Consider the following 24,072-nt stretch of genomic DNA (forward strand, 5'->3'; position numbering starts at 1 on the left):
AAAAAAAAAAGAAATCCCAGAAACACAAACAACAATGAACACTCAGCTAAAATGAACTTAAGTAATGTTAAATTAACTCTTACAGTGTACATGTGGTCCCCACTGGACTCACGTAAACTCTGTTGAAATTTAATTACTAGACATTTAACTTCACAGAAAAGGTTTTTTCCTCTGAAATGAAGACTCCTTGGGGAAAAAAAGATCTTAACCCTCTGAACAGTAGGTTTTTACAAATGTGTTTTCAAGATTCTAAAGAGTTCTAGAACTTTCAGTCACCAGCAGTGATTGTTACATCAGCGTTAGAATGTTCAGTCGTGAACATTCTAATCACACATTTGCGATCCTACACCTTTGAAGGGTTAAAATATTCCTGTCGCTTTATCTGTCTCATTCGTTAACTGTACGAGTTGAAGGTCCAGCTCGACGTTTCTGGCGTTAAATATAAACTGTTATCATTCAATTACGGGCCGAGCTGGGAGGCTTGCTGCGCAGGAAGCGTCCTCCCCCCCCGCCAGCCCCCCGCCCCCCCCCAGATCTCTCTGCAAACGCTGCTTCCTGGCTCCTGACAGCGCCCTGGCACGTGAGCGCTGATTAATGTGGCCCTGATTTATGTTTAACCAGGGGGCCGTATGAATAGAGCAGCCAGGCTGGGTCCCTCCACTGTCTGCGTCCAACTGGACTTCGGCTCGCACCGACTCTCCCACACACACGGCCTCTCAACAGGCACCTCTCTTACGCGCCTCTCTCTCTCTCTCTCTCTCTCTCTCTCTCTCTCCCTCTGTCTCTCTCCCCTTCTCGCCCCTTCTCTCCCTTTCTCTCCCCTTCTCTCCCTCTCTGAATAACCTCCTCCACCTCCGTGAGGCTCTCTCCTGCAGAAGGCGGTGCTCGGACGGATAAAAAGAACCTCGGCGCACAACCGAAGGAGGGTCTGTCCTGTTTCTGCTGCTTTTTCGGGGACCCCCACCCCCCCCGGAGGTGTTCGGCTGTTTTTCCTTCTTCTCTCTTCCTCCCTCCATCGGTTCGGAAGCAGGGGGCGCAGGAGAGGTCGGCGAGCGCGTTTTTTTTTTTTTTTTTTTTCGGGAACCCCCCCGCCTCCCCTCCCTCCTCCACCCCCCTGACTAGACCAGCCCCTCGCTTTTTTTTTCTGGGCGAGCGGCGATGGCGGAGAGCATGGAATTCGAGAAGGCGGAGAAGCGGTACTGCATTCGGCGAAAGCACGCGCTGCTCATCTGCGCCGTGGCGGTGACGGCGGCCGTCGCCGTGGGGCTCGGGGTGGGCCTCAGCCGCCCCTCCCCCTCCCCCCCCTGCGAGGATACCCCCAAACCCACCGAGCCCCCGAAACCAGACCTCAGCCGCGGGCCCTGCCTGCGCTCACAGGACACCAGCGGCGGGTGGACCGAGTTCCGCCTGCCCGACTACGTGCGCCCGTCCCGCTACGGCCTTCACCTGGAGCCCGACCTGGACGCAGACTCCTACACCGGGACGGTCTCCATCCACCTGGCGGTCACACAGCCCACCCGCCACCTGTGGCTCCACATCCGGGACACCTTCGTCAGCGCGCCACCCCGGCTCCAGCTGCAGAAGGGCCAGGACCGGATGGACGTGGCCCTGAAGGGCTGCTTCGAGTACGAGCCCCAGCAGTACGTGGTGGTGGAGGCGGCCGAGCAGCTGGCGGCCAACGGGCCCGGCGAGGCCTACGTCCTGACGCTGGACTTCCGGGGCTGGCTCAACGGCTCCCTGGTGGGATTCTACCGGACCACCTACACGGAGAACGGGGTTCTGAGGTAAGTGCCTCCCCGCGCCGAAACCGCGCCCCGCGCCCGCCTCCGTAGCTCACGCTCTCCGCGTCTTTAGCCGCAAGCGGGGAGAGCGCGACAGCTTCTCCTGCTGAAGTAAGCTCTAAAACAGGCTCGGCGGCTCAAACACAGGGTTATTCCCCTCAAGGGCAGACAGCTCAACACAATTCAACTTGATTTATGCCTCGGGAGGCGACCGTAGCTGGACCGGAGCACTGCTAAGCAAACAAAAACTTTACATTTGCATTACATTTCCGTCACTTGGCAGACACGCGCGGTCTGCGTGGTAATACAAAAACCAAACACACACGTAAGAGAACTTTAAACAAAAATCCTGCGAGTTCCCAGGCCAGCTTGTGCAAGTTAGAAACAGGGAAAGCGCAGACAGAAAGCAGAGGGATGTCCACAGGGTTAAAAAAGCAAGGTCTGACAAAAGGCAAGGTGTGTCTCTCCCTGCACACAGTTTCCAAATAATTATGGCAATCGTACACAGAACTTAAAATTAACCTTAAGCTCTAATTAGACGCCTACTGTCAGAGGCTAGTTTGAGTACCCATTTATTTTTTCTCTAAATGCAGGCGTCCTTGAATGTGCTTGGAATAACAGACAGAGAGGAAGTAGTAATTGGGATTAGAATGGTTTGGCAGCGTTACGCATTAAAGCCAAGGAGTTCGACCAATCGCAGCGGCTCACTCATCGTTAAAGCTGCGGAGTTCGACCAATCACAGCGGCTCGTTCATGCAGCCTCTCCTCAGGCAGAGCTGTGGGTCAGGAATGGGCCAGCTGTCCGAAGCAGCTCCGTACTGTTCCACAAACATTCCCTCCTCTGCGTGAAACTTCCCACCATGCACCACAACATGTGTGCTGTCCAACTGAGATGGACAGCACGCACACACACACACACACACACACACAACACTCTGCAATCACTTGGCTGAGACACTCTCATCCAGAGTGGCTTAGGGTAGTGAAGAACATAACAGACACACACACACACACACACACACACACACAATAATATATAATATATATATTATAATATATATATATATATATATATATATATAATATATATATATATGCTAGACTCATTAATATAGGTGCATTAATATAAGGCACACACTCCATTTTCTATTTCAAAACCATACTGCTGCTCTCGTGGTGAATGGCAGAAATGTAGGATTTGATATACATGTGTACACACTCACAGATGCGCACGGTACACACATACTAAAATGGTCACACACACACAGACACAGACACAGACACAGACGTAAACACACGAAATCTCTCAGCATCTGTGTAGTCATAATGCACTGAAACACTTACATGCGTACACACACTCTCTTACATAACAGACACACCTGCTCGCACTTGCAATCAAACACACACTCTCAGCTGTTTATAAACTTCCACAGTGCCAGAACCATTTCAAATACTTGCTCCAGACTGCCCTTTTTGCTTCGAAACAGCAGTGCATTAAATTGTATGGGCTTTAAAATAAGTCTATGATCTGTGACTTGGGGGGGGGGGGGCGAGAGATGTAGTGCAATCTGCTAAATAGCTCCAGTGTTCTTTCAGAATGCCTCAAAATACCTTTTCGCTTCTTCTTTTTTTGGGAAGCAACATTAATTCTGACCATAAAAGCACAGGGGAAGTGCACTCTTCTGTTTTACTCCATTTCCTGTCAGCCCAGCGTTAGGAGAACGAGACCAGCGGACTGAGACGGGCTGCATGATTTCAAAGCCAGACTTTCCAGGAATGTGCGCGATTGCGCGTCAAACCGCGCAGAACGACGACGCCGTCGTCTTCTCTCAAACGTCCCGCCGTCAGAAACGAAACAGCAGACTTGCCCTCTGCCTCTCGGATTATAAGCGCAGCCCCGCACTTTGCTCCCTAAAAAAAACTCTCACTGCTTTCCGCTGATTTTTCCGGGATTTTATCTGCGTCGAGTTCAACTTTGGCCCAGATTTGATCTAAACACTTTACCCTTAACTTCAGGGTACGGCACTTCAGCAACGGGCACATTGTTTGTTACCTCCCGCAACACTTTTCGCCCCCTGCTCATGACCATTCCCTGCATAACATGCATAAGGAACAAATAAAAACGTAAAAAATAAAGGCCTTAAATGAATTACTCAAAGAATGGCATGATTTAGAATGCATTTACTTGGCTACTTCAGGCTCTGTGCCAGTTGCATATGACGAAATATCTCTATTTGTCTTGACTTTCAAAGAGAACGATTTCTTGGAATAGGGAGAATGGATGCATAAACCCAATGCCCAGTTAAGTCAATTTTAATGCTGATTTTGTTCCCAAAGTCATGTTCAGCACACAGGGAAACAGTTATTAAAGCAGAACATACTGATAGTTTCCATACGTTTTTCTATGCTGTGGGCAATAGCGTGGTCATGGCCTTAAGCTGGGGCATCCAACCTTATCCGAAAAGGGTCAGTGTGGGTGCAGGATTTTGTTCTAGCTCAGCACAACAACAAACTGATTCAACTGATTAACTGATCACAGTCTTCAATTAAAACAATGATAAGTGGAATCAGGTGTCTTAGTGCTGGGTTAAAACAAAAACCTGCACCCACATCGGCCCTTCTCGGATACGATCGGACGCCCCTGGTCTAAAGGATTTGAATGTACATTCCATTGCAGGCATTTGGCAGATAGTCTCATCCAGGGGGACTAATATAGCTTTTATATTTAACATAGTATCCTTTTTGAGCAGATGGAGAAATGCTGCAGAAAGTTTTGTCAATTATTTTGCCCAAGGGAACAATGAGAGTATCCTTCTGGAGGATCAAGCCTGCGAGCACTAGGCTACACGGCCCATTCCCTTTCCACTATACTATCCTAGCCCCTCAAGGAATGTGATGACAATTATCTTTGTTCTTTTTTTACCATGTTATATTTCCAGAAAAATCGCGGCCACTGACCATGAACCCACGGATGCCCGAAAATCCTTCCCCTGTTTCGATGAACCGAACAAGAAGGCCACCTACAAAATCTCAATTACTCACGACAAAGCGTACGGTGCCCTGTCAAATATGCCAGTCGAGGTACGGTGTTAAACATGAACAATGACAACAACAATGATAATAATAATAATGTATTATTATTATAACTATAATAGTGATAAATAACTCTATTTGCTTTACAACTCTGTTTCATTCACAAGATTTCTTGTAATTAATTGTCCAAATGTTTTTTTGTTTTGGCAGACAGAGTTTGCCAAAACAGTACATTGCTGTGTGTGTGTGTTGACACCTACATGGAAAGATTTTATCATATGCCAGAAGGATCTTGCTAATGTGCCAACATCTGGCCAGAATTGGGCAATTTGTTTTTAGCTCTTGGCTACAGCCAGCTGATTATGCAAGCGTCTTGCTGGAATCGGCCTTAATGACTAGGGTGTGTAAACGTCTCATCAAACGCTTGAAATGAATGGGATATTGTTTACTTGGCAGGATACAACATGTATGGGTGAACAGTGAATTGGGGGTGCCTCAGGGGTTAGTCTTGGGTCCTTTATATAAACAGGCTAAAGTATTTCACCTAAATCTGTTTAGAACCAAGCAACTGAGTCACCTGGACCTCCACCAGAGGAGACTGTTATTCCTTAATATCTACCAATTTTGGACAGTCAGCCTTCTCCAGTAAAGCAGCTAAAAATGTAATGCTCTGCCTATCAATCAAAAAAAATGAAATAAATTAATAAACAGCTGTCACAACATTGATCGATGCTGGTCAAACCTGCACACACGAAGTTCAATCTTATATATACACATGAATTTAAATCCAACAGAAAAATTCCCGCTCAGATGTGCAATTTTGACTGATTTTTGAATATTTCAATGTTATGTGCCATGTTCTTGCAATGTCAGTTTATTCCATTCAGGTTGAATGCTTTGTTCTTATTTGTTTGACTATATATCTGCTCGCAGACTGGAGAATAATTTTTTGTTATATTGAATATAAACGGAAATTCATGTTACTATACATGGTCCTTAACATATAAATTGAAGAAAAAAAAAGCAAAAGTCCAAGGCTTGCTGCTGAAGTAAGTCTGTAGAACTTTTTGTTCAGTAGTTATATGGTCTGCTTCACTAGCAGGGTTGGGAGTAAAGATAAACTGAGAGGAGTGAACGTTGATAATGAATAATGAAAAATGTTAGCCCAAATCAGGCTGCTGTCATTCTGTCTCAGGTCACCAGAGACAAAACCAGGGCAAAGTTCGGGTAAGAATTCCGCTAACCCTGACTCCTTGTCTTATCCCCCCCCCCCACAGAAAACAGAAGAACTCCCTGGTAGTAAGACCAAAACTACTTTCGAGCTATCAGTCCCGATGAGCACCTACCTGGTGTGTTTCGCCGTGCACCAGTTTACATTTGTGGAAAGACACTCGTCACGAGGGGTTCCTGTAAGCAGTCATTTCCTTTACTATCCGCATGCTCTTTTTGAATCAGTGGAGGATCTTCTTTGCTGTGTAGAATCAGTGGAGGATATTCTTTGCTGTCTTGTATCAGTGGAGGATCTTCTTTGCTGTCTTGAATCAGTGGAGGATTTTCTTTGCTGTCTAGAATCAGAGGGGCACTAAAAACAGCAGTTTTAGAGCAGAGTATCCTGTCTGTTGGTATGTTGAAAGCAGAAAGGAGAGTATTCTGCCAGTGCCAAGTTTACTACGTACCTGGACTCCATTCGCTCCCTAGAGACCCACAATGCCTTCAGCAAACTCAAATAATCTCATTAAAAAATGAACAAAACAGCTTGAGCTGGGATGGAAAGAATAATTTTCTAGGACGGCCTGTTTACTTCTCTAACTCTGGCTCTGGCCAGCACTACTTAAAAAATGATAAATAATAATAATAACAACAACAATAATAATAATGTCTTTAAAAACCTAAAAACCTATTGCTTTCAGTAAAGGCAGTGGAGGCAGGTTATTATCAATAAAATAATAGTAATAAAAGTTACATTTTTCCTGTATATCATTATCTTTAATTTGATTTTAAAAAGGCAAGTCTTGCCAATCTAGGGAGCAATACAATCAGTGTGCTATATTTTCACACAAGAGTGCCATAGAACACACAAGGCACCATATCAGTAAAAAGAAAGTGGATTCTGAATGTTGAAGCCAATGCAATGAGCTCATCTGCTCTGCATAAAGCAACAGTGACTCTGGACTTGAATTCTGACACATAAACAGAGTTTCCCTCTGGCTTTGATCCAGAAGTGAAAAAAAAAAATACGATAAAAACAAAGAGGAAAAATAAAAAAGTAGATTGCTCGAGTTTCTCTTGGACAACTTAAAGCCAGAGACACACACTTCAAAAAGCCAGGCGTGATTAATTGTATTTACTTATGAGTTCCTGTCTTCAAACTGTTATGAATTTTTAAATTATGATTTATATAAATAGACCCTTGTTCGTTAGAGGACCGTGCTACATAAGGGCGCATTGCATCATGTGCGGGCATGAGAAGATGGCGGGATGTCTGCGTCGCGGACGTAAATTTGACGTGTTCTCCGTTCCCCGCAGCTGCGGATCTACGCACAGCCCTTGCAGATTGCCACCGCGGAATACGCGGCCAACGTCACCAAGATAATCTTCGACCACTTTGAGAGCTACTTCAACATGACCTACTCCCTTCCCAAGCTGGGTAATTATCTCCCCCGTCCTCGTCAGTTAGTCCCACGGGTATTCCGCGGAGGAAAAACAACACTGGGGTTTCCAATTAAATGCACAAGCCGAGGGAAACCGTACTAGTGGACTTACCAAGCATCTATGAATGCTATCTCGTTGTACCAGGAATATCCTACTAAAGCTCTTCTCCTGCTGCATAATTTTCAGACAAACTCACATGTGTTTGTTGCACACTCGCTCTATTCATGGATGAGGTATTTCTTTCTTCAGTTGTCAGGGTTGACATCTCTAGAATGTGAAATACTGGCCCTGGCACGTGTTCCTTGGAGTACATCTCCATTGGGTTGCACTTGAGTGGTTTTCCTATTAAAGGCTATTCCTCTTGTTTTCAACAAAACACTTGAGAAATGAGATATGTAGGTCTCAGAAACAAGCCGTACCACGGCGGCAGTTTGGGGGACCCATTCCGCAGATCTGAAGCCCAGTGTTTGGTCTTTCGCAGACAAGATCGCTATCCCAGACTTCGGGACGGGAGCCATGGAAAACTGGGGCCTGATCACCTACAGGGAAAACAACCTCTTGTACGACAAGGATGAGTCATCGTCCTACAACAAGCAGCGTGTGGCCAGCGTCATCTCCCACGAGCTGGTCCATCAGGTGAGCGAGCGTCTTCCCACAATTCCCTGCGGTCACGCGCGCGGCAGCACGGTCGAAACGGGACGGCGGCAGCTCAAGCGAGAGAGCTTTGCGTCAGATGGGGCGGGGGGACTTGGTTCAAAAGCCCGCCGTTCCGGGTTGGCAAGCGACCCGGGGTCGGGTCGGGCCCGGTTCTGGCCCGAAGTCGGTTCTACCTGGCTGGAATCGGCGCAGATCCGGCCCGGCGTCGCTCGCTACCTGCGGTGACGGTCTTTATGAACAGGCACCGTGAGAGACGAGCGCGTCAGGAGTGCTTCAACGTGTGGTCGTTTATCACGTCGATCGGTCTCTGACACAGCCGATTTACGACGGCGATATCAGTGCCACGTGCCGGGACACCTTCCTGCTGAGCGGTCACGAGCTGAAAGGTCAAAGATGTGCGAAAACATTTTCAAATCAGGGGTTTGAATACTCTCATCAAGTTGTGCTCCTGTCTCCCAGCATGTGTTCATTTTAAAAAAATGTCCTTAAGTGCTTTTTATATAGTACGGAAACTGAGGTGGGGATTCATAACAGTGCTGACCTTAAGGTCAAGGGACAGACAGGAGGGATGAGTCAAACGGCTGAACATGATGTGAGTGACAGAAATATCGGTGTGGCCCTGCTGCCGTTCATGTTCGGGAGGGGGGGGGGTGTTGTGGGGGCTTCATTGAGAGTTACTGCTAAAAGGGTGAGAGGTGAGGGTGTATACCTTTCCTGGAGTGGCTGGTTTTTGATTTTGGTTTCAGCAAGTAATCCATCTAAGTTGCCTGACTCACTAAAGATACCACACACCTTGTTGTCAGGTCCTGGCTTGGCTGCTGTTTGACAGACAACTACAAAAGCCTGCATACACTGTGTCCCCCCCCCCCCCCAGCCCCCAGGGCTTGGTTTGACACCCCAAGTCAAAAAAAAAAATTCAGTTCTATCGCAGAAACAGCACCTCCTACAGGCGATCTAGAGAACAAACTGATAATCTTCCTGCCCTAAAGGAACGGGAAACAGACAGCAGAAGCCCTGCGGTCATAAGTGCTTTCAGGCACTCCATACCCGTTGTATGAGTTCTCAATGAGAGCTGTGATGAGAATAGCAAGACGGAGGCACTATCGGTAGTTTATTTAGTGAGCTGGCCGGGTGTGACTAATTGGCTCGGTTTGGCCCAGTGGGGCGGGTGCGGTGCGGTGAGGCGAGGGCAGGAGAGCGGGGCGGGGGCCGGCAGCCGTGATGGTTACATGATTTCTGTCCTAAGAGGACGGAATGGTAGAAGAAGAAGGGGGAGGCAGAGAGAGAGACAGTGAAGGAACAAAGGGAGAAGCACAGAGATGAGAAGAGAGAGAGAGAGAGTAGAATAAAGGGTGGATAGAAAAGGAGGGGAATAAGCTTAATGAAACCGGCCCATGGCCCTTGTGTAGCACAATTCAACTGACAGACAGATGTGGAGAATCAGGGAGAGGGAGTCGCGCGGACGCGGCGAGGTCTGTGATAGAGGAGCCTGGAACCGGCTGGCCCCCTCCCAGCGGTAGCGTAATGTGGTTCGCATTTGGGCCGGGGAGGAGGGTCCGCTCTCGCTCAGATGTGTGAAGAAGTGGTGGCGAGAGCGCAGCTCGGCACAGACGGTTCTGTTCTGCAGATGTTTAAAGAAAAAAAAAAAAAGAAAAAAAAAAAAAGTCAAGTCTTGGGCGTCGTCCCAGAATTCCGCTAACGCGCAAAAGCGTGACGGTCCTCACCGCTAATGTTACATCGCCGTTCTCTTAGCCGCGTCGTAAAGTAAATATGTCGCAGGAAGCGTGTTGGTAACAGATGATCCGTGCGCCGCGCGCGTATTTCTTTTTTAAACGGAGCGTGTGGAGCGCGAACGCCGGACCGTTTGCCGAAGCCCCTCCGCTGACGGCCTTAACGGGACGAGCCGTGACGCGCCACGGCAACCGCGAAACGATTAAAAACGAGGCCGAGGTCAGGCTGCCTTAACGAGTTTCTGACTTCAGTCGATGAGCCTCGAAGAGGCTTGGTTATTTTAAGGGACTTCCAGGGCACTGTGATCTTATTTCAGCTTTAAAAAGGTGAAAGTACCTTCATGAATATCAGTCCCAGTTTCACTGACTTCTTCTTTTAATATTCTAGCTATTATTCTAATAATAATAATAATAATGATAATTATTATTATTATTATTATTGTCAGGAGTTGTGTATCAGATTGAACAGATTAAATGTGTGGCGTTGTTATATTATCAGGGATCAATGTGTTTAAGGGCCCTCAAGCTTCTCTCTGAGAGTCTGACCCCGGACACGTGCGCATTCGTGGCGCACAATTAAATTTTGCGCCTCATTTCATATGAGCAGATCCACATGGGCACCGCGGTCCTTCTCTGGGGTTTGGTAAATATTTCTTAAAACCCTGAATATTTGATGAGGCCTTTTCACACAAGTGAAACCAGGCCTGACAGAAAAAAAAATAATAATCTGTTCTACCAAAAAATTTATTTCATTCTTTTCCCATACTATAATCCATTTGGCCATTTATCCCTATGGCACTGTTACTGAAGAGGTATTTTTGTAAAAATAAAAACTTTTAAGGCAATGTTTGATAGATTCCACTCCTTTCTGTACTCCAATGTCCTCAAAAATGAAGAAACTCTTATGATAATGTGGCCTTAGTTCGTACTCACACAAAAGCAGCATCCATCCTTGTGCCTGGTGCACCAAAACAAGATACTGAGGATACATTTAGAATAGACACAAAAGAATGAATTATCGAGGAAATCAGTTAACTAAAATGACATTATAAATGCCTATTACACGATAGGGAACATGTTTGGTGTGAAGCAGAAGCTGTGGTTTGTTGTTTATTGATGGATAGTTGCGTGTTTTTTATTTATGCTTTTGTCCTTGGGTAGGCAAGATAGTTCTATCACTCTTTGGTCTCATGTAATGTAGTCCATTTCTAAGTCCCAAACAGGAACCGTTTGTCATCGGTTTGACAGACCACCTCACCTCGTTTACTGGAACTTTCTCACTTACGCAAAGCTCACAGTATGTCTGGCGACAAGCCTTTGACAAGAGACAGCCAATTAACAGAAATAGACCTCCTCTTGCATTAAGAGGTGATGTGTAATGCGAGTGTACAGTCATCACAGTACGTCAGCCAGGTTCGACATGCAGAGCACGAATTAAGCAAGGAGCAGAGACCAACCCCAGACCCTCCACGGTCCTGGATTACTATCTCAGCGTGAGTCACCGAATTCGGCCAACGTGAGTCAACCCGTCGCGCTCCAACGTGCTTTCCCTTCCGCTGTTCCCCTGCAGTGGTTTGGGAACATCGTCACCATGGACTGGTGGGACGACCTGTGGCTGAACGAAGGCTTCGCCAGCTTCTTTGAGTACGTGGGCGTAGAGGAGGCAGAACCCACCTGGAACATGGTGAGGCTTTTTTCTTTTTTCTTTTTTTTCTGCTGTCAAAATATCAAACCCTGAAAAACCTCCCTTGCACCAGAGAAGACAGATAGGCTGGTAAATAGTCAGTTAAAAAAGTATTTTTTCACACATACCATGTTTAATTGTAAAATATTTTTGTGCATGCGCTGCAGTGATAATTCTCCCACGCATTCCCAGAAGTCATAGCTCCCTGAAAATGTCCATGGGAATATTCCCTCCCTTTGTAACTGTAGTTACATCAAGGGCCCCCACCCCCCCCCCCCCCCACCCCACCCCCCAAACCAAACTACAGACATTATGTCACCTTTCGCTAAGCCCTATGGGACACATTCCTCTGCCCCGCCCAGCGTGACATCATGATCATCGATGACGTGTTGCCGGTGATGGTGGACGACGCCCTCCTCTCCTCCCACCCCATCATCGTGGATGTGTCCACGCCCGCTGAGATAACCTCTGTGTTCGATGGCATTTCCTACAGCAAGGTGACATCCTCCTCTTCCCCTACAATAACGACCTTCATTCGTGCTCCCTGAGAACCACAGGGTCTGCTGCTTTTTGTTGTTACTTGGCACTTCATCGATCAATTAAAGCAATCGATTATACAGTTATCTCACCTCACCTGGTTTTTTTGGTCTTAATTGGTTGATGATATTAAGGTGAAAACAAAAACCAGCAGACCCAGCAGCCCGGCAGGACCAGGAATGAAGATCACTGACATTCAAGGACAGTAAAATAGGACCAGGAAAGGCGTGCCCTCATAAAAAAATAAAAAAAACCTCACGTAAAACTACTGAAATCATTTTGTCATGCCCAGGTGATGGACAGGATGACTGTTCGATGTGAATGCTGGACTCTTAAAATCGGCAATTTTGCTTTGAGGGAATTAACGGTTGTGATTTGACCTCCCTCCTGCAGGGGGCGTCGATCCTGCGGATGCTGGAAGACTGGATGGGGAGAGACAAGTTCAGGGATGGATGTCGGGTGAGAGAAATCTCATCAGTGCCTCACGTCTGTTGAGACCACACCAAAGCACAGTGCTCCCTGTCTAATTTATCTGCTATACAAAATGTATGATTCATGTATTCAAGATCATTTTGAGAAAAATTATTTAGGAAAATTGATCATCCTGCAACACCTCTCCATACAGCTAAAATGTATTTGTGATCTATATGATTAAGAGCATCATTTAAATGCCACATTTAAAAACCCATACATTCCCCTGTCTGGTCTTGGCATTATTAAGAAACCTTACACTGAAAAATGGATGAAACAGGAACAATTGCAGCATTGACATTCATTTGTTTCTTCTCTTACCAAGAAATATTTAGAAGACTTCCAATACAGGAATGCCAAAACTGCAGACTTTTGGAGATCTTTAGCAGCGGTAAGTTATGTAACAATCCTTTTCCATTTTATAAAATAAGTAAATTCCTTTTTTACCTCGATGTAGGCAGAAACTGATTGGTAGCAAAATTATGTACGTATTCAGTAACTGAATTATTATAATCTTAAACAGCTATGTATAAATAAAATAAACCATGTACATATGGATTAACTGTGTGACTAATACTATCAGTGTTTGCAGTGTGGTAATATGTTGCACTACTTGAGTTCAGAAAATGAGCGCATTAATGTTGTATCTAGGTTACCGAGTGGGAGTAACAATGTTGTATCTAGGTTACTGAGTAGGAGTAATAATGCTGTGTTTAGGTTAGCAAGTTGCCAGTGGAAGACATTATGGATACCTGGACCAAGCAGATGGGTTATCCTCTTCTGAGTTTATCGTTTGCGGGTGCAAACGCCGCGTTAACACAGAAGAGGTTCCTGCTGGACCCCAAGGCGAACCCCGAAGAGCCCCCCTCCCCATTCCAGTAAGCACGGTCACCCTTGGCGACAGTACTGCCAATCAAACCATCCTCCATTTGACTCTCGTGCTATAGGAGAGGCGTTTAGCCTACGGTAAATGCGTCAAGGGACAAGACAGGCGGTGCTTTTAAAGAGGAAGCTGTAGAACTTAGCCCCACCCACTAAAATATGGTTTAATATCTTTTGAAGTGTAATTTGGTCGATTTATTTTTTATGGCAGTGGACTGCAGTGTCCAGTCACAAACCAGGGTTAATCCAAAATGGGAAAATCACCCTGCCGAATCCCTGCATGTATGCGTTTGTTTAAACCATCTAAAATAACAGAAGAAAAACTTCACAAAATGTACATGGGGCATAATTATACTATTTACTCCTTTTTAGTACTGTCTTTTACTATCATGTATCTTTACAGTCACATTTGTTTCAATACCGATAAGTTAAGAATTCTTGAAAATCAGCCTATTAAGATAGATCACTAAACGATTGGTGAGTTATTTTGAGATGTTTTTTTTATTATTGTTCTTTTTCCAGGTACAAATGGACCATCCCTGTACAGTGGCATTCTCTTGGCAGGGAGAACAACGGCACCATCATATTTAACAAGAGCCAGACAGGTACAGCAGCCAGTTCCTTAAATAATCAACCACCTCTAAAATTCACAGATCACAGGCCAAGCCTTCAACTGGCTTTTAAACATTTAGCCGACTCAGATTTGCAGGGATTACACAGTGCACGGCATTATGGGATGTGTGACTGGCTGGTTTATGTCCTGTGCAGAAGTAATGGTGACAGGCTACGACAGCAACGTGGATGGACTTCTGAAGGTGAACAGAGATAACATGGGCTTCTATCGGGTCAATCACCATGACGACATGTGGAACACAATCAGCGAGAATCTCATCACAAACCGAACGGTATTATTATTATAATTATTATTGTTATTATTATTAGTATTAGTAGTAGTTGTGGTACTAGTAGCATTATTGCTGTTAATTAGGTGTTTATTAGTTGATTCGTATTAATATAGGCTTAATAATAATTAAGCAACAAATTTCCATAATTCAAGTTACAATAACAGTGTCTCACTCAACATTCAAACATATCACCACTCTGCCAGTTCCTTTACCGCTTTGCCATTGTCTTTAAAAAGTTTTTTTTTTTTTTTTACTTCAGGATAAACTGCTCATTCTCATCACCAGCAACAGCATTCTTGCAAACCAACCGTGTGAACTTCTTTTTTTTTTGTACAGGACTACAGCGCTGCTGATCGGTGTGGCTACATCGATGACGTGTTCGCCCTGGGACGGTAAGCCACAACGGGCCACACCCGCCAACTGTGCAACTTTTGGGCTGTTAAGCACAGTGCCGCGTCATCAAAAAACCTCCTTGACCACAAGGCCATTCCACACACATTAAACCAGGGCGTGCTGAATTTAATAAGCACAAGGCCCTCCTATGGAATCAATGTAAGGTAACTCAATATGTGTTCAAATATGGAAATGAAATACACCTGCAGGTTCAATGACCCCACACAGTGTTTTGTTGGATTACGGGAAGCAGAAGGTCATGTGGTGTTTACATTGTCACTCCCTATTCCCACTCTCTAATGCAGAGGTGGGCAACGGCAGCCTTATCTATTTCTCATTTTCACTTGAATGTCTGGCCCTAATTACTTCATTAGCCCTCACATTAAGGGCATCGGACATTTTAGCTTGATAAGCGCATGAACAACAGCCAAAGTCTGTTCTCGTGTCCCTTTATGAAACGTTTTACTGCGATTTAATCTTCAAGTGAACCATTATTTGGGTTCCGCAGCCAATCAGCTCATTTTGCCAGGGTAATTGCTGGAAACAAAAACCTGTACACACACCGGGACCGGAGTTTTCCAACCCCTGCTCAAGCACTGTCATCTTATTCAGTCACTTTAGTAGTGCTATAACGTGCTTTATGGTTTTATAGTTTTATTTGGGTGTTAGTATGAATTTATGATTGGAATTATCGTTTGAGGTTGGCATACATTAACTGAGATTTAGTGATTTATTGATGTTGCTCGTACACTTGCTGATCTGGGAAAATTGCTTCCCAGATCTGACACTGCTCATATCAGTCAGGTGAATGCACTTTGCTTCCCTTTTACTGTGTGCTTCCCTTTCTCTGTATGTAATGTAATGTAATGTAACGTAGTGCAGTAGTTTGTGTGTGTAATGTGCATACATTGCATCTTGCACCTCAACTCAACCTCTGTTGAGACTCATAACATGACATGACATGACATGACATAACATAACATAACATAATGACAAGAACAGGCCATTTGGCCCATCAATGCTTGCCATTTTCCTGACTAAACTGTACCTAGTGCTCTGATTACCTACAGACCGGATAGTATCTAACACCTTATCAAGCCTAGTCTTGAAAATCTCTACTATGTGACCTAGTAGGCTATTCCACCCATTGACCACTCCTTATGTGAAAAAAAAAATTATTCCTAATGTCTGTACGGAATTTACCTTTTGCTGATTTCCATTTATGTCCATTTATTATCCCCTTTACTCACCAGTGAGGATTCACCCCGTTTGCTTAAAAGCATTTTGGGGTCACTGGTCACTGTCGCCGTAGAGGAATACTGTACATCACACAAATAAATGAAGCCCAAAGTCAAGACCGCCATTTTGGCTCTTGTTTCCTCTGTGTGTGGCTCGTCGGACCAGGGCGAATATCGTGGACTACGGGAACGCTTTCAACCTAACCAAATACCTGAGTGTGGAGACCGAGTACATCGTGTGGGATAGGCTGTCCTCCTCCATCTCCTACGTACGGGACATGTTGATGGACGACGACGCCCTCTACCTCATATTCCAGGTAGGCTATTGTATGGCTTCTTCTGGGACACTGATGTTCTTTCACACAACCAGAAATACAGATGAAGCCAGCTTCAGTTAGTCAGGGAGGCACACAATCTGTTAGGTTAACGAGAACTGTTTTTCTACTCTCGTTGAAACCTCCCAACTACCTCGATTGTAAATGTAAAATTCGAGCAGTCCTATTTGAAGATCTTCAGAATAGATAAAGCTGACGTCCCTGTCTCTGGTGAAGGCTCCCCCCTAGTGGCCTGAGAGAGGCATTGCGCCTAAAGCAAAATGGTAAACAGGACTTGTTTTTGATGATCACTTATGCCTCAGACTACTTCACACCTACAAAACTGACATGTCAGTCAAACTTAGGCTGACTGTCTGACAGGCTGTCAGTCATTCTGTTCTGACTGTGTCACTCTTTTTGTTGCAGAAATACTTCCGTGATCAAGTGCAAACCATCGCTAACAATTTGGGCTGGGAAGACACCGGAGGCCAAATAGAGAGGTTACAATTGCACTTTTTCCACTTAATCACTATGTTTGTGTGTGCGCGTGTGTGCATACACACATGAGATCGCAAGACAAATTCTGCACATTTGAGTAAATTAATACAGGCTGTTAGAATTGCCGGGAAAGGTTACTGTACTTTATTTAAAAGTTGTAAAAAAAAACCATTTAACCTGTTACACATTATGTCACAATTTCAACATGGAGGAAACACCAAACTGTATTAAGGACTGTTATAAACTGCAGAATTGGGTAGACTACACCCTAAGCTGAAAGACCGCGTGTACAGCACTTTGAATGAAGCGTGCAGCGTGACGCTGGAGCGTGTGTGTCTCCCGGTGAACTCCAGGCTCCTGAGGGAGACGGTCCTGGGGCTCGCCTGCCGGATGGGAGACCCCGGTGCTCTTCAGCAGGCCACTCAGCTGTTCGACCAATGGATAACCCAGGGAACCAGGTGACCGCTCGACCCGCCAATGACAAAACAGGGATAAGGCGCAAGCGTGATTTCGCCTTGCCTTGCAAGGGACCCCAGAGGTTTCCACCAGTCACCAAACTGCCTTGTTCTGTTTGTTGTTGCCGATGCACCTTGTGATTGGTGGAGCTCCTCCGTGGTCTGTTTGAAGTAACCGTAAGCGTAGACTCAAGCATTCTATGGTGATGATGCCAATGTCCTGTTCATATTTCTCTCAATCAATGGGTTAGATCGAGTCTGGACTGTGTCAATGCTGACTAGTTCTGGGGGTCCTCTGGGGCAGATGTACAGTGCTCCAATGCAATGATTAGCATTTACCCTACCGAATAGACAGAAGCCAGCACAGAAATGAGATCGGCTGACAGTTACCCAGGGGAATTACTAACTGAGAGATAAAAAGAACACAAGGAATCAAAATTATTATTATGATTATTTAAAAAAATTATGATAATAATAATAATAATAATAATAATAATTAAAAAAAAATAATAATAATAATAATAATAATAATAATAATAATAATAATAAAAATAATAAGAATAATAATAATAATAATAATAATTTAAAAATAATAAGAAGAATAATAAGAATAACAATAATAATAATAATAATAATAATAATAATAATTAAAAAAAAATAATAAGAATAATAATAATAATAATAATAATAATTTAAAAAATAATAAGAAGAAGAATAAGAATAACAATAATAATAATAAATAATAATAATAATAATAATAATTATTATTATTATTATTATTATTGTTATTCTTATTCTTCTTCTTCTTATTTTTTAAATTATTATTATTATTATTATTATTATTATTATTATTATTTTTTTTAATTATTATTATTATTATTATTATTATTATTATTATTATTATTATTATTATTATTATTATTATTATTATTATTATTATTATTATTAATAATAATAATAATAATAATAATAATAATAATAATAAATGGAAACCTTCCCAAGTCCAGAAAGTGATGTTTTGTCTCAGGAGATTTTGACCCATCGTGACCTCTGACCTGTGCAGTGTGGGCGTGAACCTGCGGCTGCTGGTGTACCGGTACGGCATGCAGAACTCTGGCTCGGTGGAGAAGTGGAACATCATGTTCCAGCGCTACCTGGCCACCACCCTGGCCCAGGAGAAGGACAAGATCCTGTACGGGTTGGCGTCTGTGGAGAACGTCAGTTTGCTGAGCCAGTAAGACACGCCCCTTTTGCATCATTGTGGCGAAACTCTGCTCGGGTTTGAGGAAAAACCTTCCTAGCAGAACCTTTTAGAACACAAAAAAACCTTCCTAACAGATTGAGACTTTAATAAGGGTGGGTTTAATGATGAATTTTTTTTTTAAAGTTGAATTCACCAAAGCGACGATTGCTGTTTGAGATAAGAGAGAGAGCTTTTTGAGAGACGTCGTCATGTCAGTGTAAGGGTTATTTGCATTTTACACCCGTCTGGAAAAGACCTAGAAACGTCTAGCCTACCGTTTTTTTTTCACGGTCCTGAAAACAGTTCGGATTTCAGAAGGAGCTGCAGCTAGCGTGACTCAGACATTCCAAGAAGTCGGCAGCTCAGGGCCCCGTCTCCTCGGGCAAAGCAACACGTCAGACGTGATGCTCGAAGGTTCGGTTGGCGGACAAAAAGGGGACCCCAGAAGTATTCTTCGGGGCAAGAGTGGGTCAAAAGAAAAGGAAACAAGAGAAAACACGCTGATAAGGGCCAAGCCGAACGGATCACTCACCGCATATTTTTCGGGGGGGTGGGGGCGATTCTCTGCCGATAGGTTGCTGGAAGCCTCCAGAAATGAGAGCTTGGTGCGAAGCCAGGACGTCTTCACCCTCATCAGATACGTGTCCCTGAACAAGTACGGCAAAACCATGGCCTGGGATTGGATGACTCTGAACTGGGAATACCTGGTCAACAGGTAAGAGTCAAGTCACACGATTTTATGAATGTTTTTTAAATAAACATTTTGCTTCCTGTTAAACCCACGATTACAGACGTACGCCAAGAAAAAAGATGTATCAGCAATTCAGTCCAATGATACGAGTTCTCTCCTGAGAAGTGGTACTATTATGAAGTGTATTTGTACTAATCGGCCAGCAGGTGTCAGCACTAACAGAGTCGGTCTAAGGAATTGAATACATACTACTTAAAAACAATAGTAATGCTGTATCATGTAACAGCAATTCTAATCATTCTGCTAATTTAATACATCACTAACAGTTTAAGGAAATTTAGAAATTGATTATATAAAAAGTGCGTTTTGGGCTATCATGTTCTGTGTTCATGCTGACTTTTTCATCAATTGTAACTGTAGGCACCCCTAAAAATTGGTTTAAAAACTGTAGCCCCAATATATTCATAAGCCATGAATAAAGGGTAGTGTGTTAACCACTGTGTGAGCATATGACATGCCCAGAATGTGTAACAGGGGTATTTTTGGGGTACAGTGGGGGGGGGGGGGGGGGGTTCGAGGTGCATGTTGAAACACCCATGGCCTTTGAGCATGGTGGACTCACCCCTCTCCTGTGTGCCCCTCCCTTCCTGTGTCAGATTCACCATCAACGATCGCAACCTGGGCCGGCTGGTGGCCAGGATCACCACCACCTACAACACAGAGCTCCAGCTGTGGCAGGTAACCAGCGCGTGACCCCACCCTGAACCCACGGGGGACGGGTGAACCTACATCTAATCTAATGCGAAGGGGAACGGTTTCCCAGCCAGCAGTGGGGAAGCCATTTTGGCTCTGATGAGCATCGCCTGCAGTTCCAGTTTCTGGGCTTGTAGTTTCCTGTATTTATTTATTTATTTATTTATTTATTTATTTATTTATTTATTTATTTATTTAATTAATTTAGGTGTGGGAACATTTATTATATTCATTTAGTTATAACAATGAGCAGCAAATTATTAACAAAATTTCTTTGATGTGGGGGTGCAGGACAGGGTTAAAAATGCATTCAATGCATTCAGAGGCAGGCAAAACAGGTTGGGGGCAGGCCAGATATGAGCTTGCGTGTACTAGCAGTGTACCAGCAGTGTACTAGCAGTGAGCTAGCAGTGAGCTAGCAGTGTACCAGCAGTGTACTAGCAGTGAGCTAGCAATGAGCTAGCAGTGAGCTAGCAGTGAGCTAGCAGTGAGCTAGCAGTGTACCAGCAGTGTACTAGCAGTGAGCTAGCAGTGTACCAGCAGTGTACTAGCAGTGTACTAGCAGTGAGCTAGCAGTGAGCTAGCAGTGTGCTAGCAGTGTGCTAGCAGTGTACCAGCAGTGTACCAGCAGTGTGCTAGTAGTATAGGACTGTTTGTAGCAGATGCGGACTCTGTTCTGTGCCATTGCGATGCAGATGCAGCACTTCTTCGAGCGGTACCCGGAGGCGGGCGCCGGGGAAACGCCACGGAAACAGGCCCTGGAGACGGTGAAGAACAACATCGAGTGGGTGAAAACCAACAAGGGCGAGATCGAGGCCTGGCTGCAGAGCAACGTGGTGTAGAGGCTGCCGCCGTCCGCGATGAGGAGCAAAAATGGGTCTAAACCAATACCACTCCGTGCTTAATGGGAGCTGTACACAAACTGCAAGCGTAAGCTGTGTACTACCGCGTTAAAAACGAGACCACTGTGAAGAGCTTTGATGCCCCGAGACTGGTATTTATAATTTATACCCTGGTATTTATAATGTGATGTTCAGGGGACTGAGTTATAGATATGAGGGAATATTTCAAATATTCACTTCAGACGCGTTTGTCTTATTGTAATTTCAGTAATAATTTATGTCATAATTTAGATAAGAATATAACACAAAACCCTTAAATGTTTTTTTTTGTTATGTTATTGAGGTAATGGAAACACACAGTGTCATTAGCTTGAGCACAATCCAGAGACTGCTATGTTTTTGGAAGTAAATCCTAATCCTATCCTATGGGTAGCTGGGCCAGATGAACTTTAGCAAGACTGGTTTGCCACGGCAAAAATTATTTTAGTTATTGATCATACATAGCCAGAATGCATTAATTACTAAAACATAATAAACATAGTGCAGAATTACAGCCACGTGACCATAGTCATGATGTCCTGAAATGTTTCCGAGATTCAGGCAGTGGCTGCAGATATAATCGCTTGTGCATTTTTCTGTTACCTCTCGGGGGGTAACATGGGATGGGTTCTTTGTTTCTGTCTGGTTTTTTTTTTTTTTGTTGTTTGTTTTTTTTTTCGTAAAAATGAAGTGTATTTTTATAAATTATATTTTTCACTAATGCGAAGCCAATTGTAACTGGTATAGTTTTGTAAAATTGTGAATGGTTTTAAATGTGTTTTTGAAAAAGGAATATTAAATAAAATGGCAAAGTTGTTGAGAATCATGGCAATTATGTCTTACATGTGCCTGGGTTTTTTGTTTTTTTATTGATTATATTTATATTTAAAACCTGCCCGAATAAACGTTTTGGCATGAATGAATGAAAGAATGAATAAATAAATTAATTAATTTTATTAATAAATAAATATGTGTAGGATTTCAGTGGCATATTGTGCGCGCTTTGCCGCCCTCTAGTGGCTGTAACCGGGAGGCAGCCCCTCCTGGCGAGTTTCCTTGCCGGGGAAAATGTTCAGGGGATCCCGCTGAGAGACCTGAGAATAGAATCCGTCAAGAGCTCAGAATTCCCGCGAGGCTTTCCCCCGGGCGTGTGTTTACATGGAGCTGCCGAAAACTCATCTCTCCCGCTCTCCCCTGCCGCCTCCTCCAGACGCTCGTTTGATGGTAGCGTTTTTAGTATAGATGTTTTTCATTTCCTCACTAGAAGGGCACAAACCATTTTTGTTTCAAGACCCGTGTCATTCTCTTCCTACCTTCTCAGAGAGGTTGCTTGTGTGTATGTGTGTGCGTGTGTGTGTCTGTATGTGTGTGTGTGTGTGTATGCGCGCGCGTGCGTGCATGTATGCGTGAAAGAGAGAAAGAAAGCGAGAGACAGACAGACAAATTAAGTGTAGCTATGCATGCAGAGACAGATGACTGCTGGGGCTAGCCAACACAAATCCAACTGTCAACACAAATCTGACTTGATTGCCTGAACATAAACTATTGTTCAGGTGAGTGTTCTGCTGAAACGGCACCAAAAGTCAGCAATAAGATGCACTTCCGAGGGAAAGGCCTTTCAGGACACTCATTTCATCTGCAATAAGCACTCCAGGGACAGGCAGTAAAGTTGCACTGGCCCAGCCCGGAAGTGCTGACCATGGCATGCAGTGAACTGATTCTAAGAGCGAACGTTTCTTTTTTTTTTTTTTATGAACTATGTAGCATTGAACATACTAATATGATATTGCAGGATTATGATTCAAACTTTCGGCCTTGCATTTTATTGATGAGCCTGAAACCCTTGAGTCTTTTGATCGCTCAATTTTTTTTAAACAGTTGTTTCTGGTATCCTTTGTGACTTACTGAAAGAATCACAGGGGTTAATCACTGGGAAATAATAAGGTAAGCATACGTCCATTTTCAAATATAAATGTTCAAAATTATAAAAATGTAGGCCGATTCCTCAGATTGCTGCTGTGGGTAACCCTTTAAAACAATGTTTATTTAACGTACATGCAGGGTCCATTTAAAGCATAAAGAAATGTGATTAAATTACTTTGGAAAACAGCTGTGTGTGTGTGTGTGTGTGTGTGTGTTATTGCTTTTACACCACTATGGGGTTCAGAATTTATCTGTAAAACCAACAATGATTGGTTCTGATAAAATCTCCCATAAATGATGCCACACTTCTGAATTTATAAACAGCTAGGAAGTGGAACATGTGTGGAAACTGGAATAAATAAATTAAGATCAGATAAATAATCCACTCACTACACAGGTTGATAGTAACTGAAATATAGCCTACTGAATATGAATAATGGCCTTAAATCATATTTTTCTTTTAAGTAATATTCTATTGTTATAAATTGCAGATTAATGGTGTGGTGCTGATATGAGATTGTTCTGCGTTTATATTTCAATGCTTTATCGAAGCACTGGCCCACTCTGCAAAACTGACGTGGTGCATCACGCCAGACTGTGCTGTCACTCAAACCATGTTCACAAGCACTACCTAGCGCGTGAACTGCCAGCACAACTCACGGCTGGGATTCAATCACCAAATTCGTCCCTAACTTTGACAGACTATAAAAGTTCTAAAGCGATTTCAGCAATCAGATTATACAGATTTTTAAAAAAGTATAGCGCGTGTCAATTTGCGGTTAAATAAAATTTAAGGACAAATGTTGATTCAGCCCAGGCCTTTGAAGAAGAGCCCATTGAACTGATGGGATATCGTCTAATCGCTTCCGCTGGCGTGGTGCAATGGTAAGGCAACTGGTAAGGTTCAATCCGCTGCTGTTGCATCTGAATTTCTTCAGTATCCTGTTGTAAAAATTGCTGTATAAAACTGAGAAAGATGTGCAAGTCGTTCTGGACCAGAGCGTCTGCTGAATGCCTGTAATGTAATTGGGCGAAGGGACATGTTTGACCCTACCGAAATATCAACACGAAAGCCCTGTTTGACCCTAGAACCCCGCGTCTCTCTCACCTGCTTCAGCTCCATGTAATCGACGGTAGGCCTACTGTCCGCCAGCCGCTGCTCCACCCTTTTCAACACTTTTTTTTTTCTTTTTCAATTTCTTACATTTTCACATCCTTTTGAAATCTTCTCACTCTTTCACTCGGTGAAAGTTCCTTTGTTGATATTGCGGCATCAAATTGAATACGCCTGGCTTGTGAACAGATTAATGTCATTAGCTAATTGGTTTAAGAGCAGGCCTGTGGAAACAAA

The 24,072-nt window shown here is 43.9% G+C and overlaps 1 protein-coding gene across 1 annotated transcript; it reads left to right on the plus strand.

Annotated features, from left to right (window-relative positions):
* Positions 1–643: 643 nt before the first annotated feature.
* enpep (glutamyl aminopeptidase) lies at positions 644–21,621 on the plus strand. Its single transcript, XM_064334796.1, has 20 exons — positions 644–1,784; positions 4,721–4,862; positions 6,092–6,223; positions 7,341–7,461; positions 7,948–8,102; positions 11,424–11,537; positions 11,900–12,034; positions 12,468–12,533; positions 12,871–12,936; positions 13,263–13,423; positions 13,950–14,032; positions 14,196–14,332; positions 14,669–14,724; positions 16,130–16,280; positions 16,704–16,777; positions 17,129–17,233; positions 18,294–18,464; positions 19,048–19,188; positions 19,821–19,902; positions 20,613–21,621. Exons 1-20 carry the CDS (start codon positions 1,159–1,161, stop codon positions 20,757–20,759), a joined length of 2,865 nt encoding a protein of 954 aa, XP_064190866.1. The 5' UTR covers positions 644–1,158; the 3' UTR covers positions 20,760–21,621.
* Positions 21,622–24,072: the final 2,451 nt, after the last annotated feature.

The sequence above is a fragment of the Anguilla rostrata genome, chromosome 5, assembly GCF_018555375.3.
Source record: "Anguilla rostrata isolate EN2019 chromosome 5, ASM1855537v3, whole genome shotgun sequence".
Taxonomy (NCBI): domain Eukaryota; kingdom Metazoa; phylum Chordata; class Actinopteri; order Anguilliformes; family Anguillidae; genus Anguilla; species Anguilla rostrata.

Excerpts from the sequence above, each read along its gene's own strand:
- enpep (XM_064334796.1), top strand. The coding sequence starts at position 1,159 with ATGGCGGAGAGCATGGAATTCGAGAAGGCGGAGAAGCGGTACTGCATT. Across the intron at positions 19,189-19,820 it reads TGGGAATACCTGGTCAACAG|ATTCACCATCAACGATCGCA; the intron begins GTAAGAGTCAAG and ends TTCCTGTGTCAG. Across the intron at positions 19,903-20,612 it reads CAGAGCTCCAGCTGTGGCAG|ATGCAGCACTTCTTCGAGCG; the intron begins GTAACCAGCGCG and ends ATTGCGATGCAG.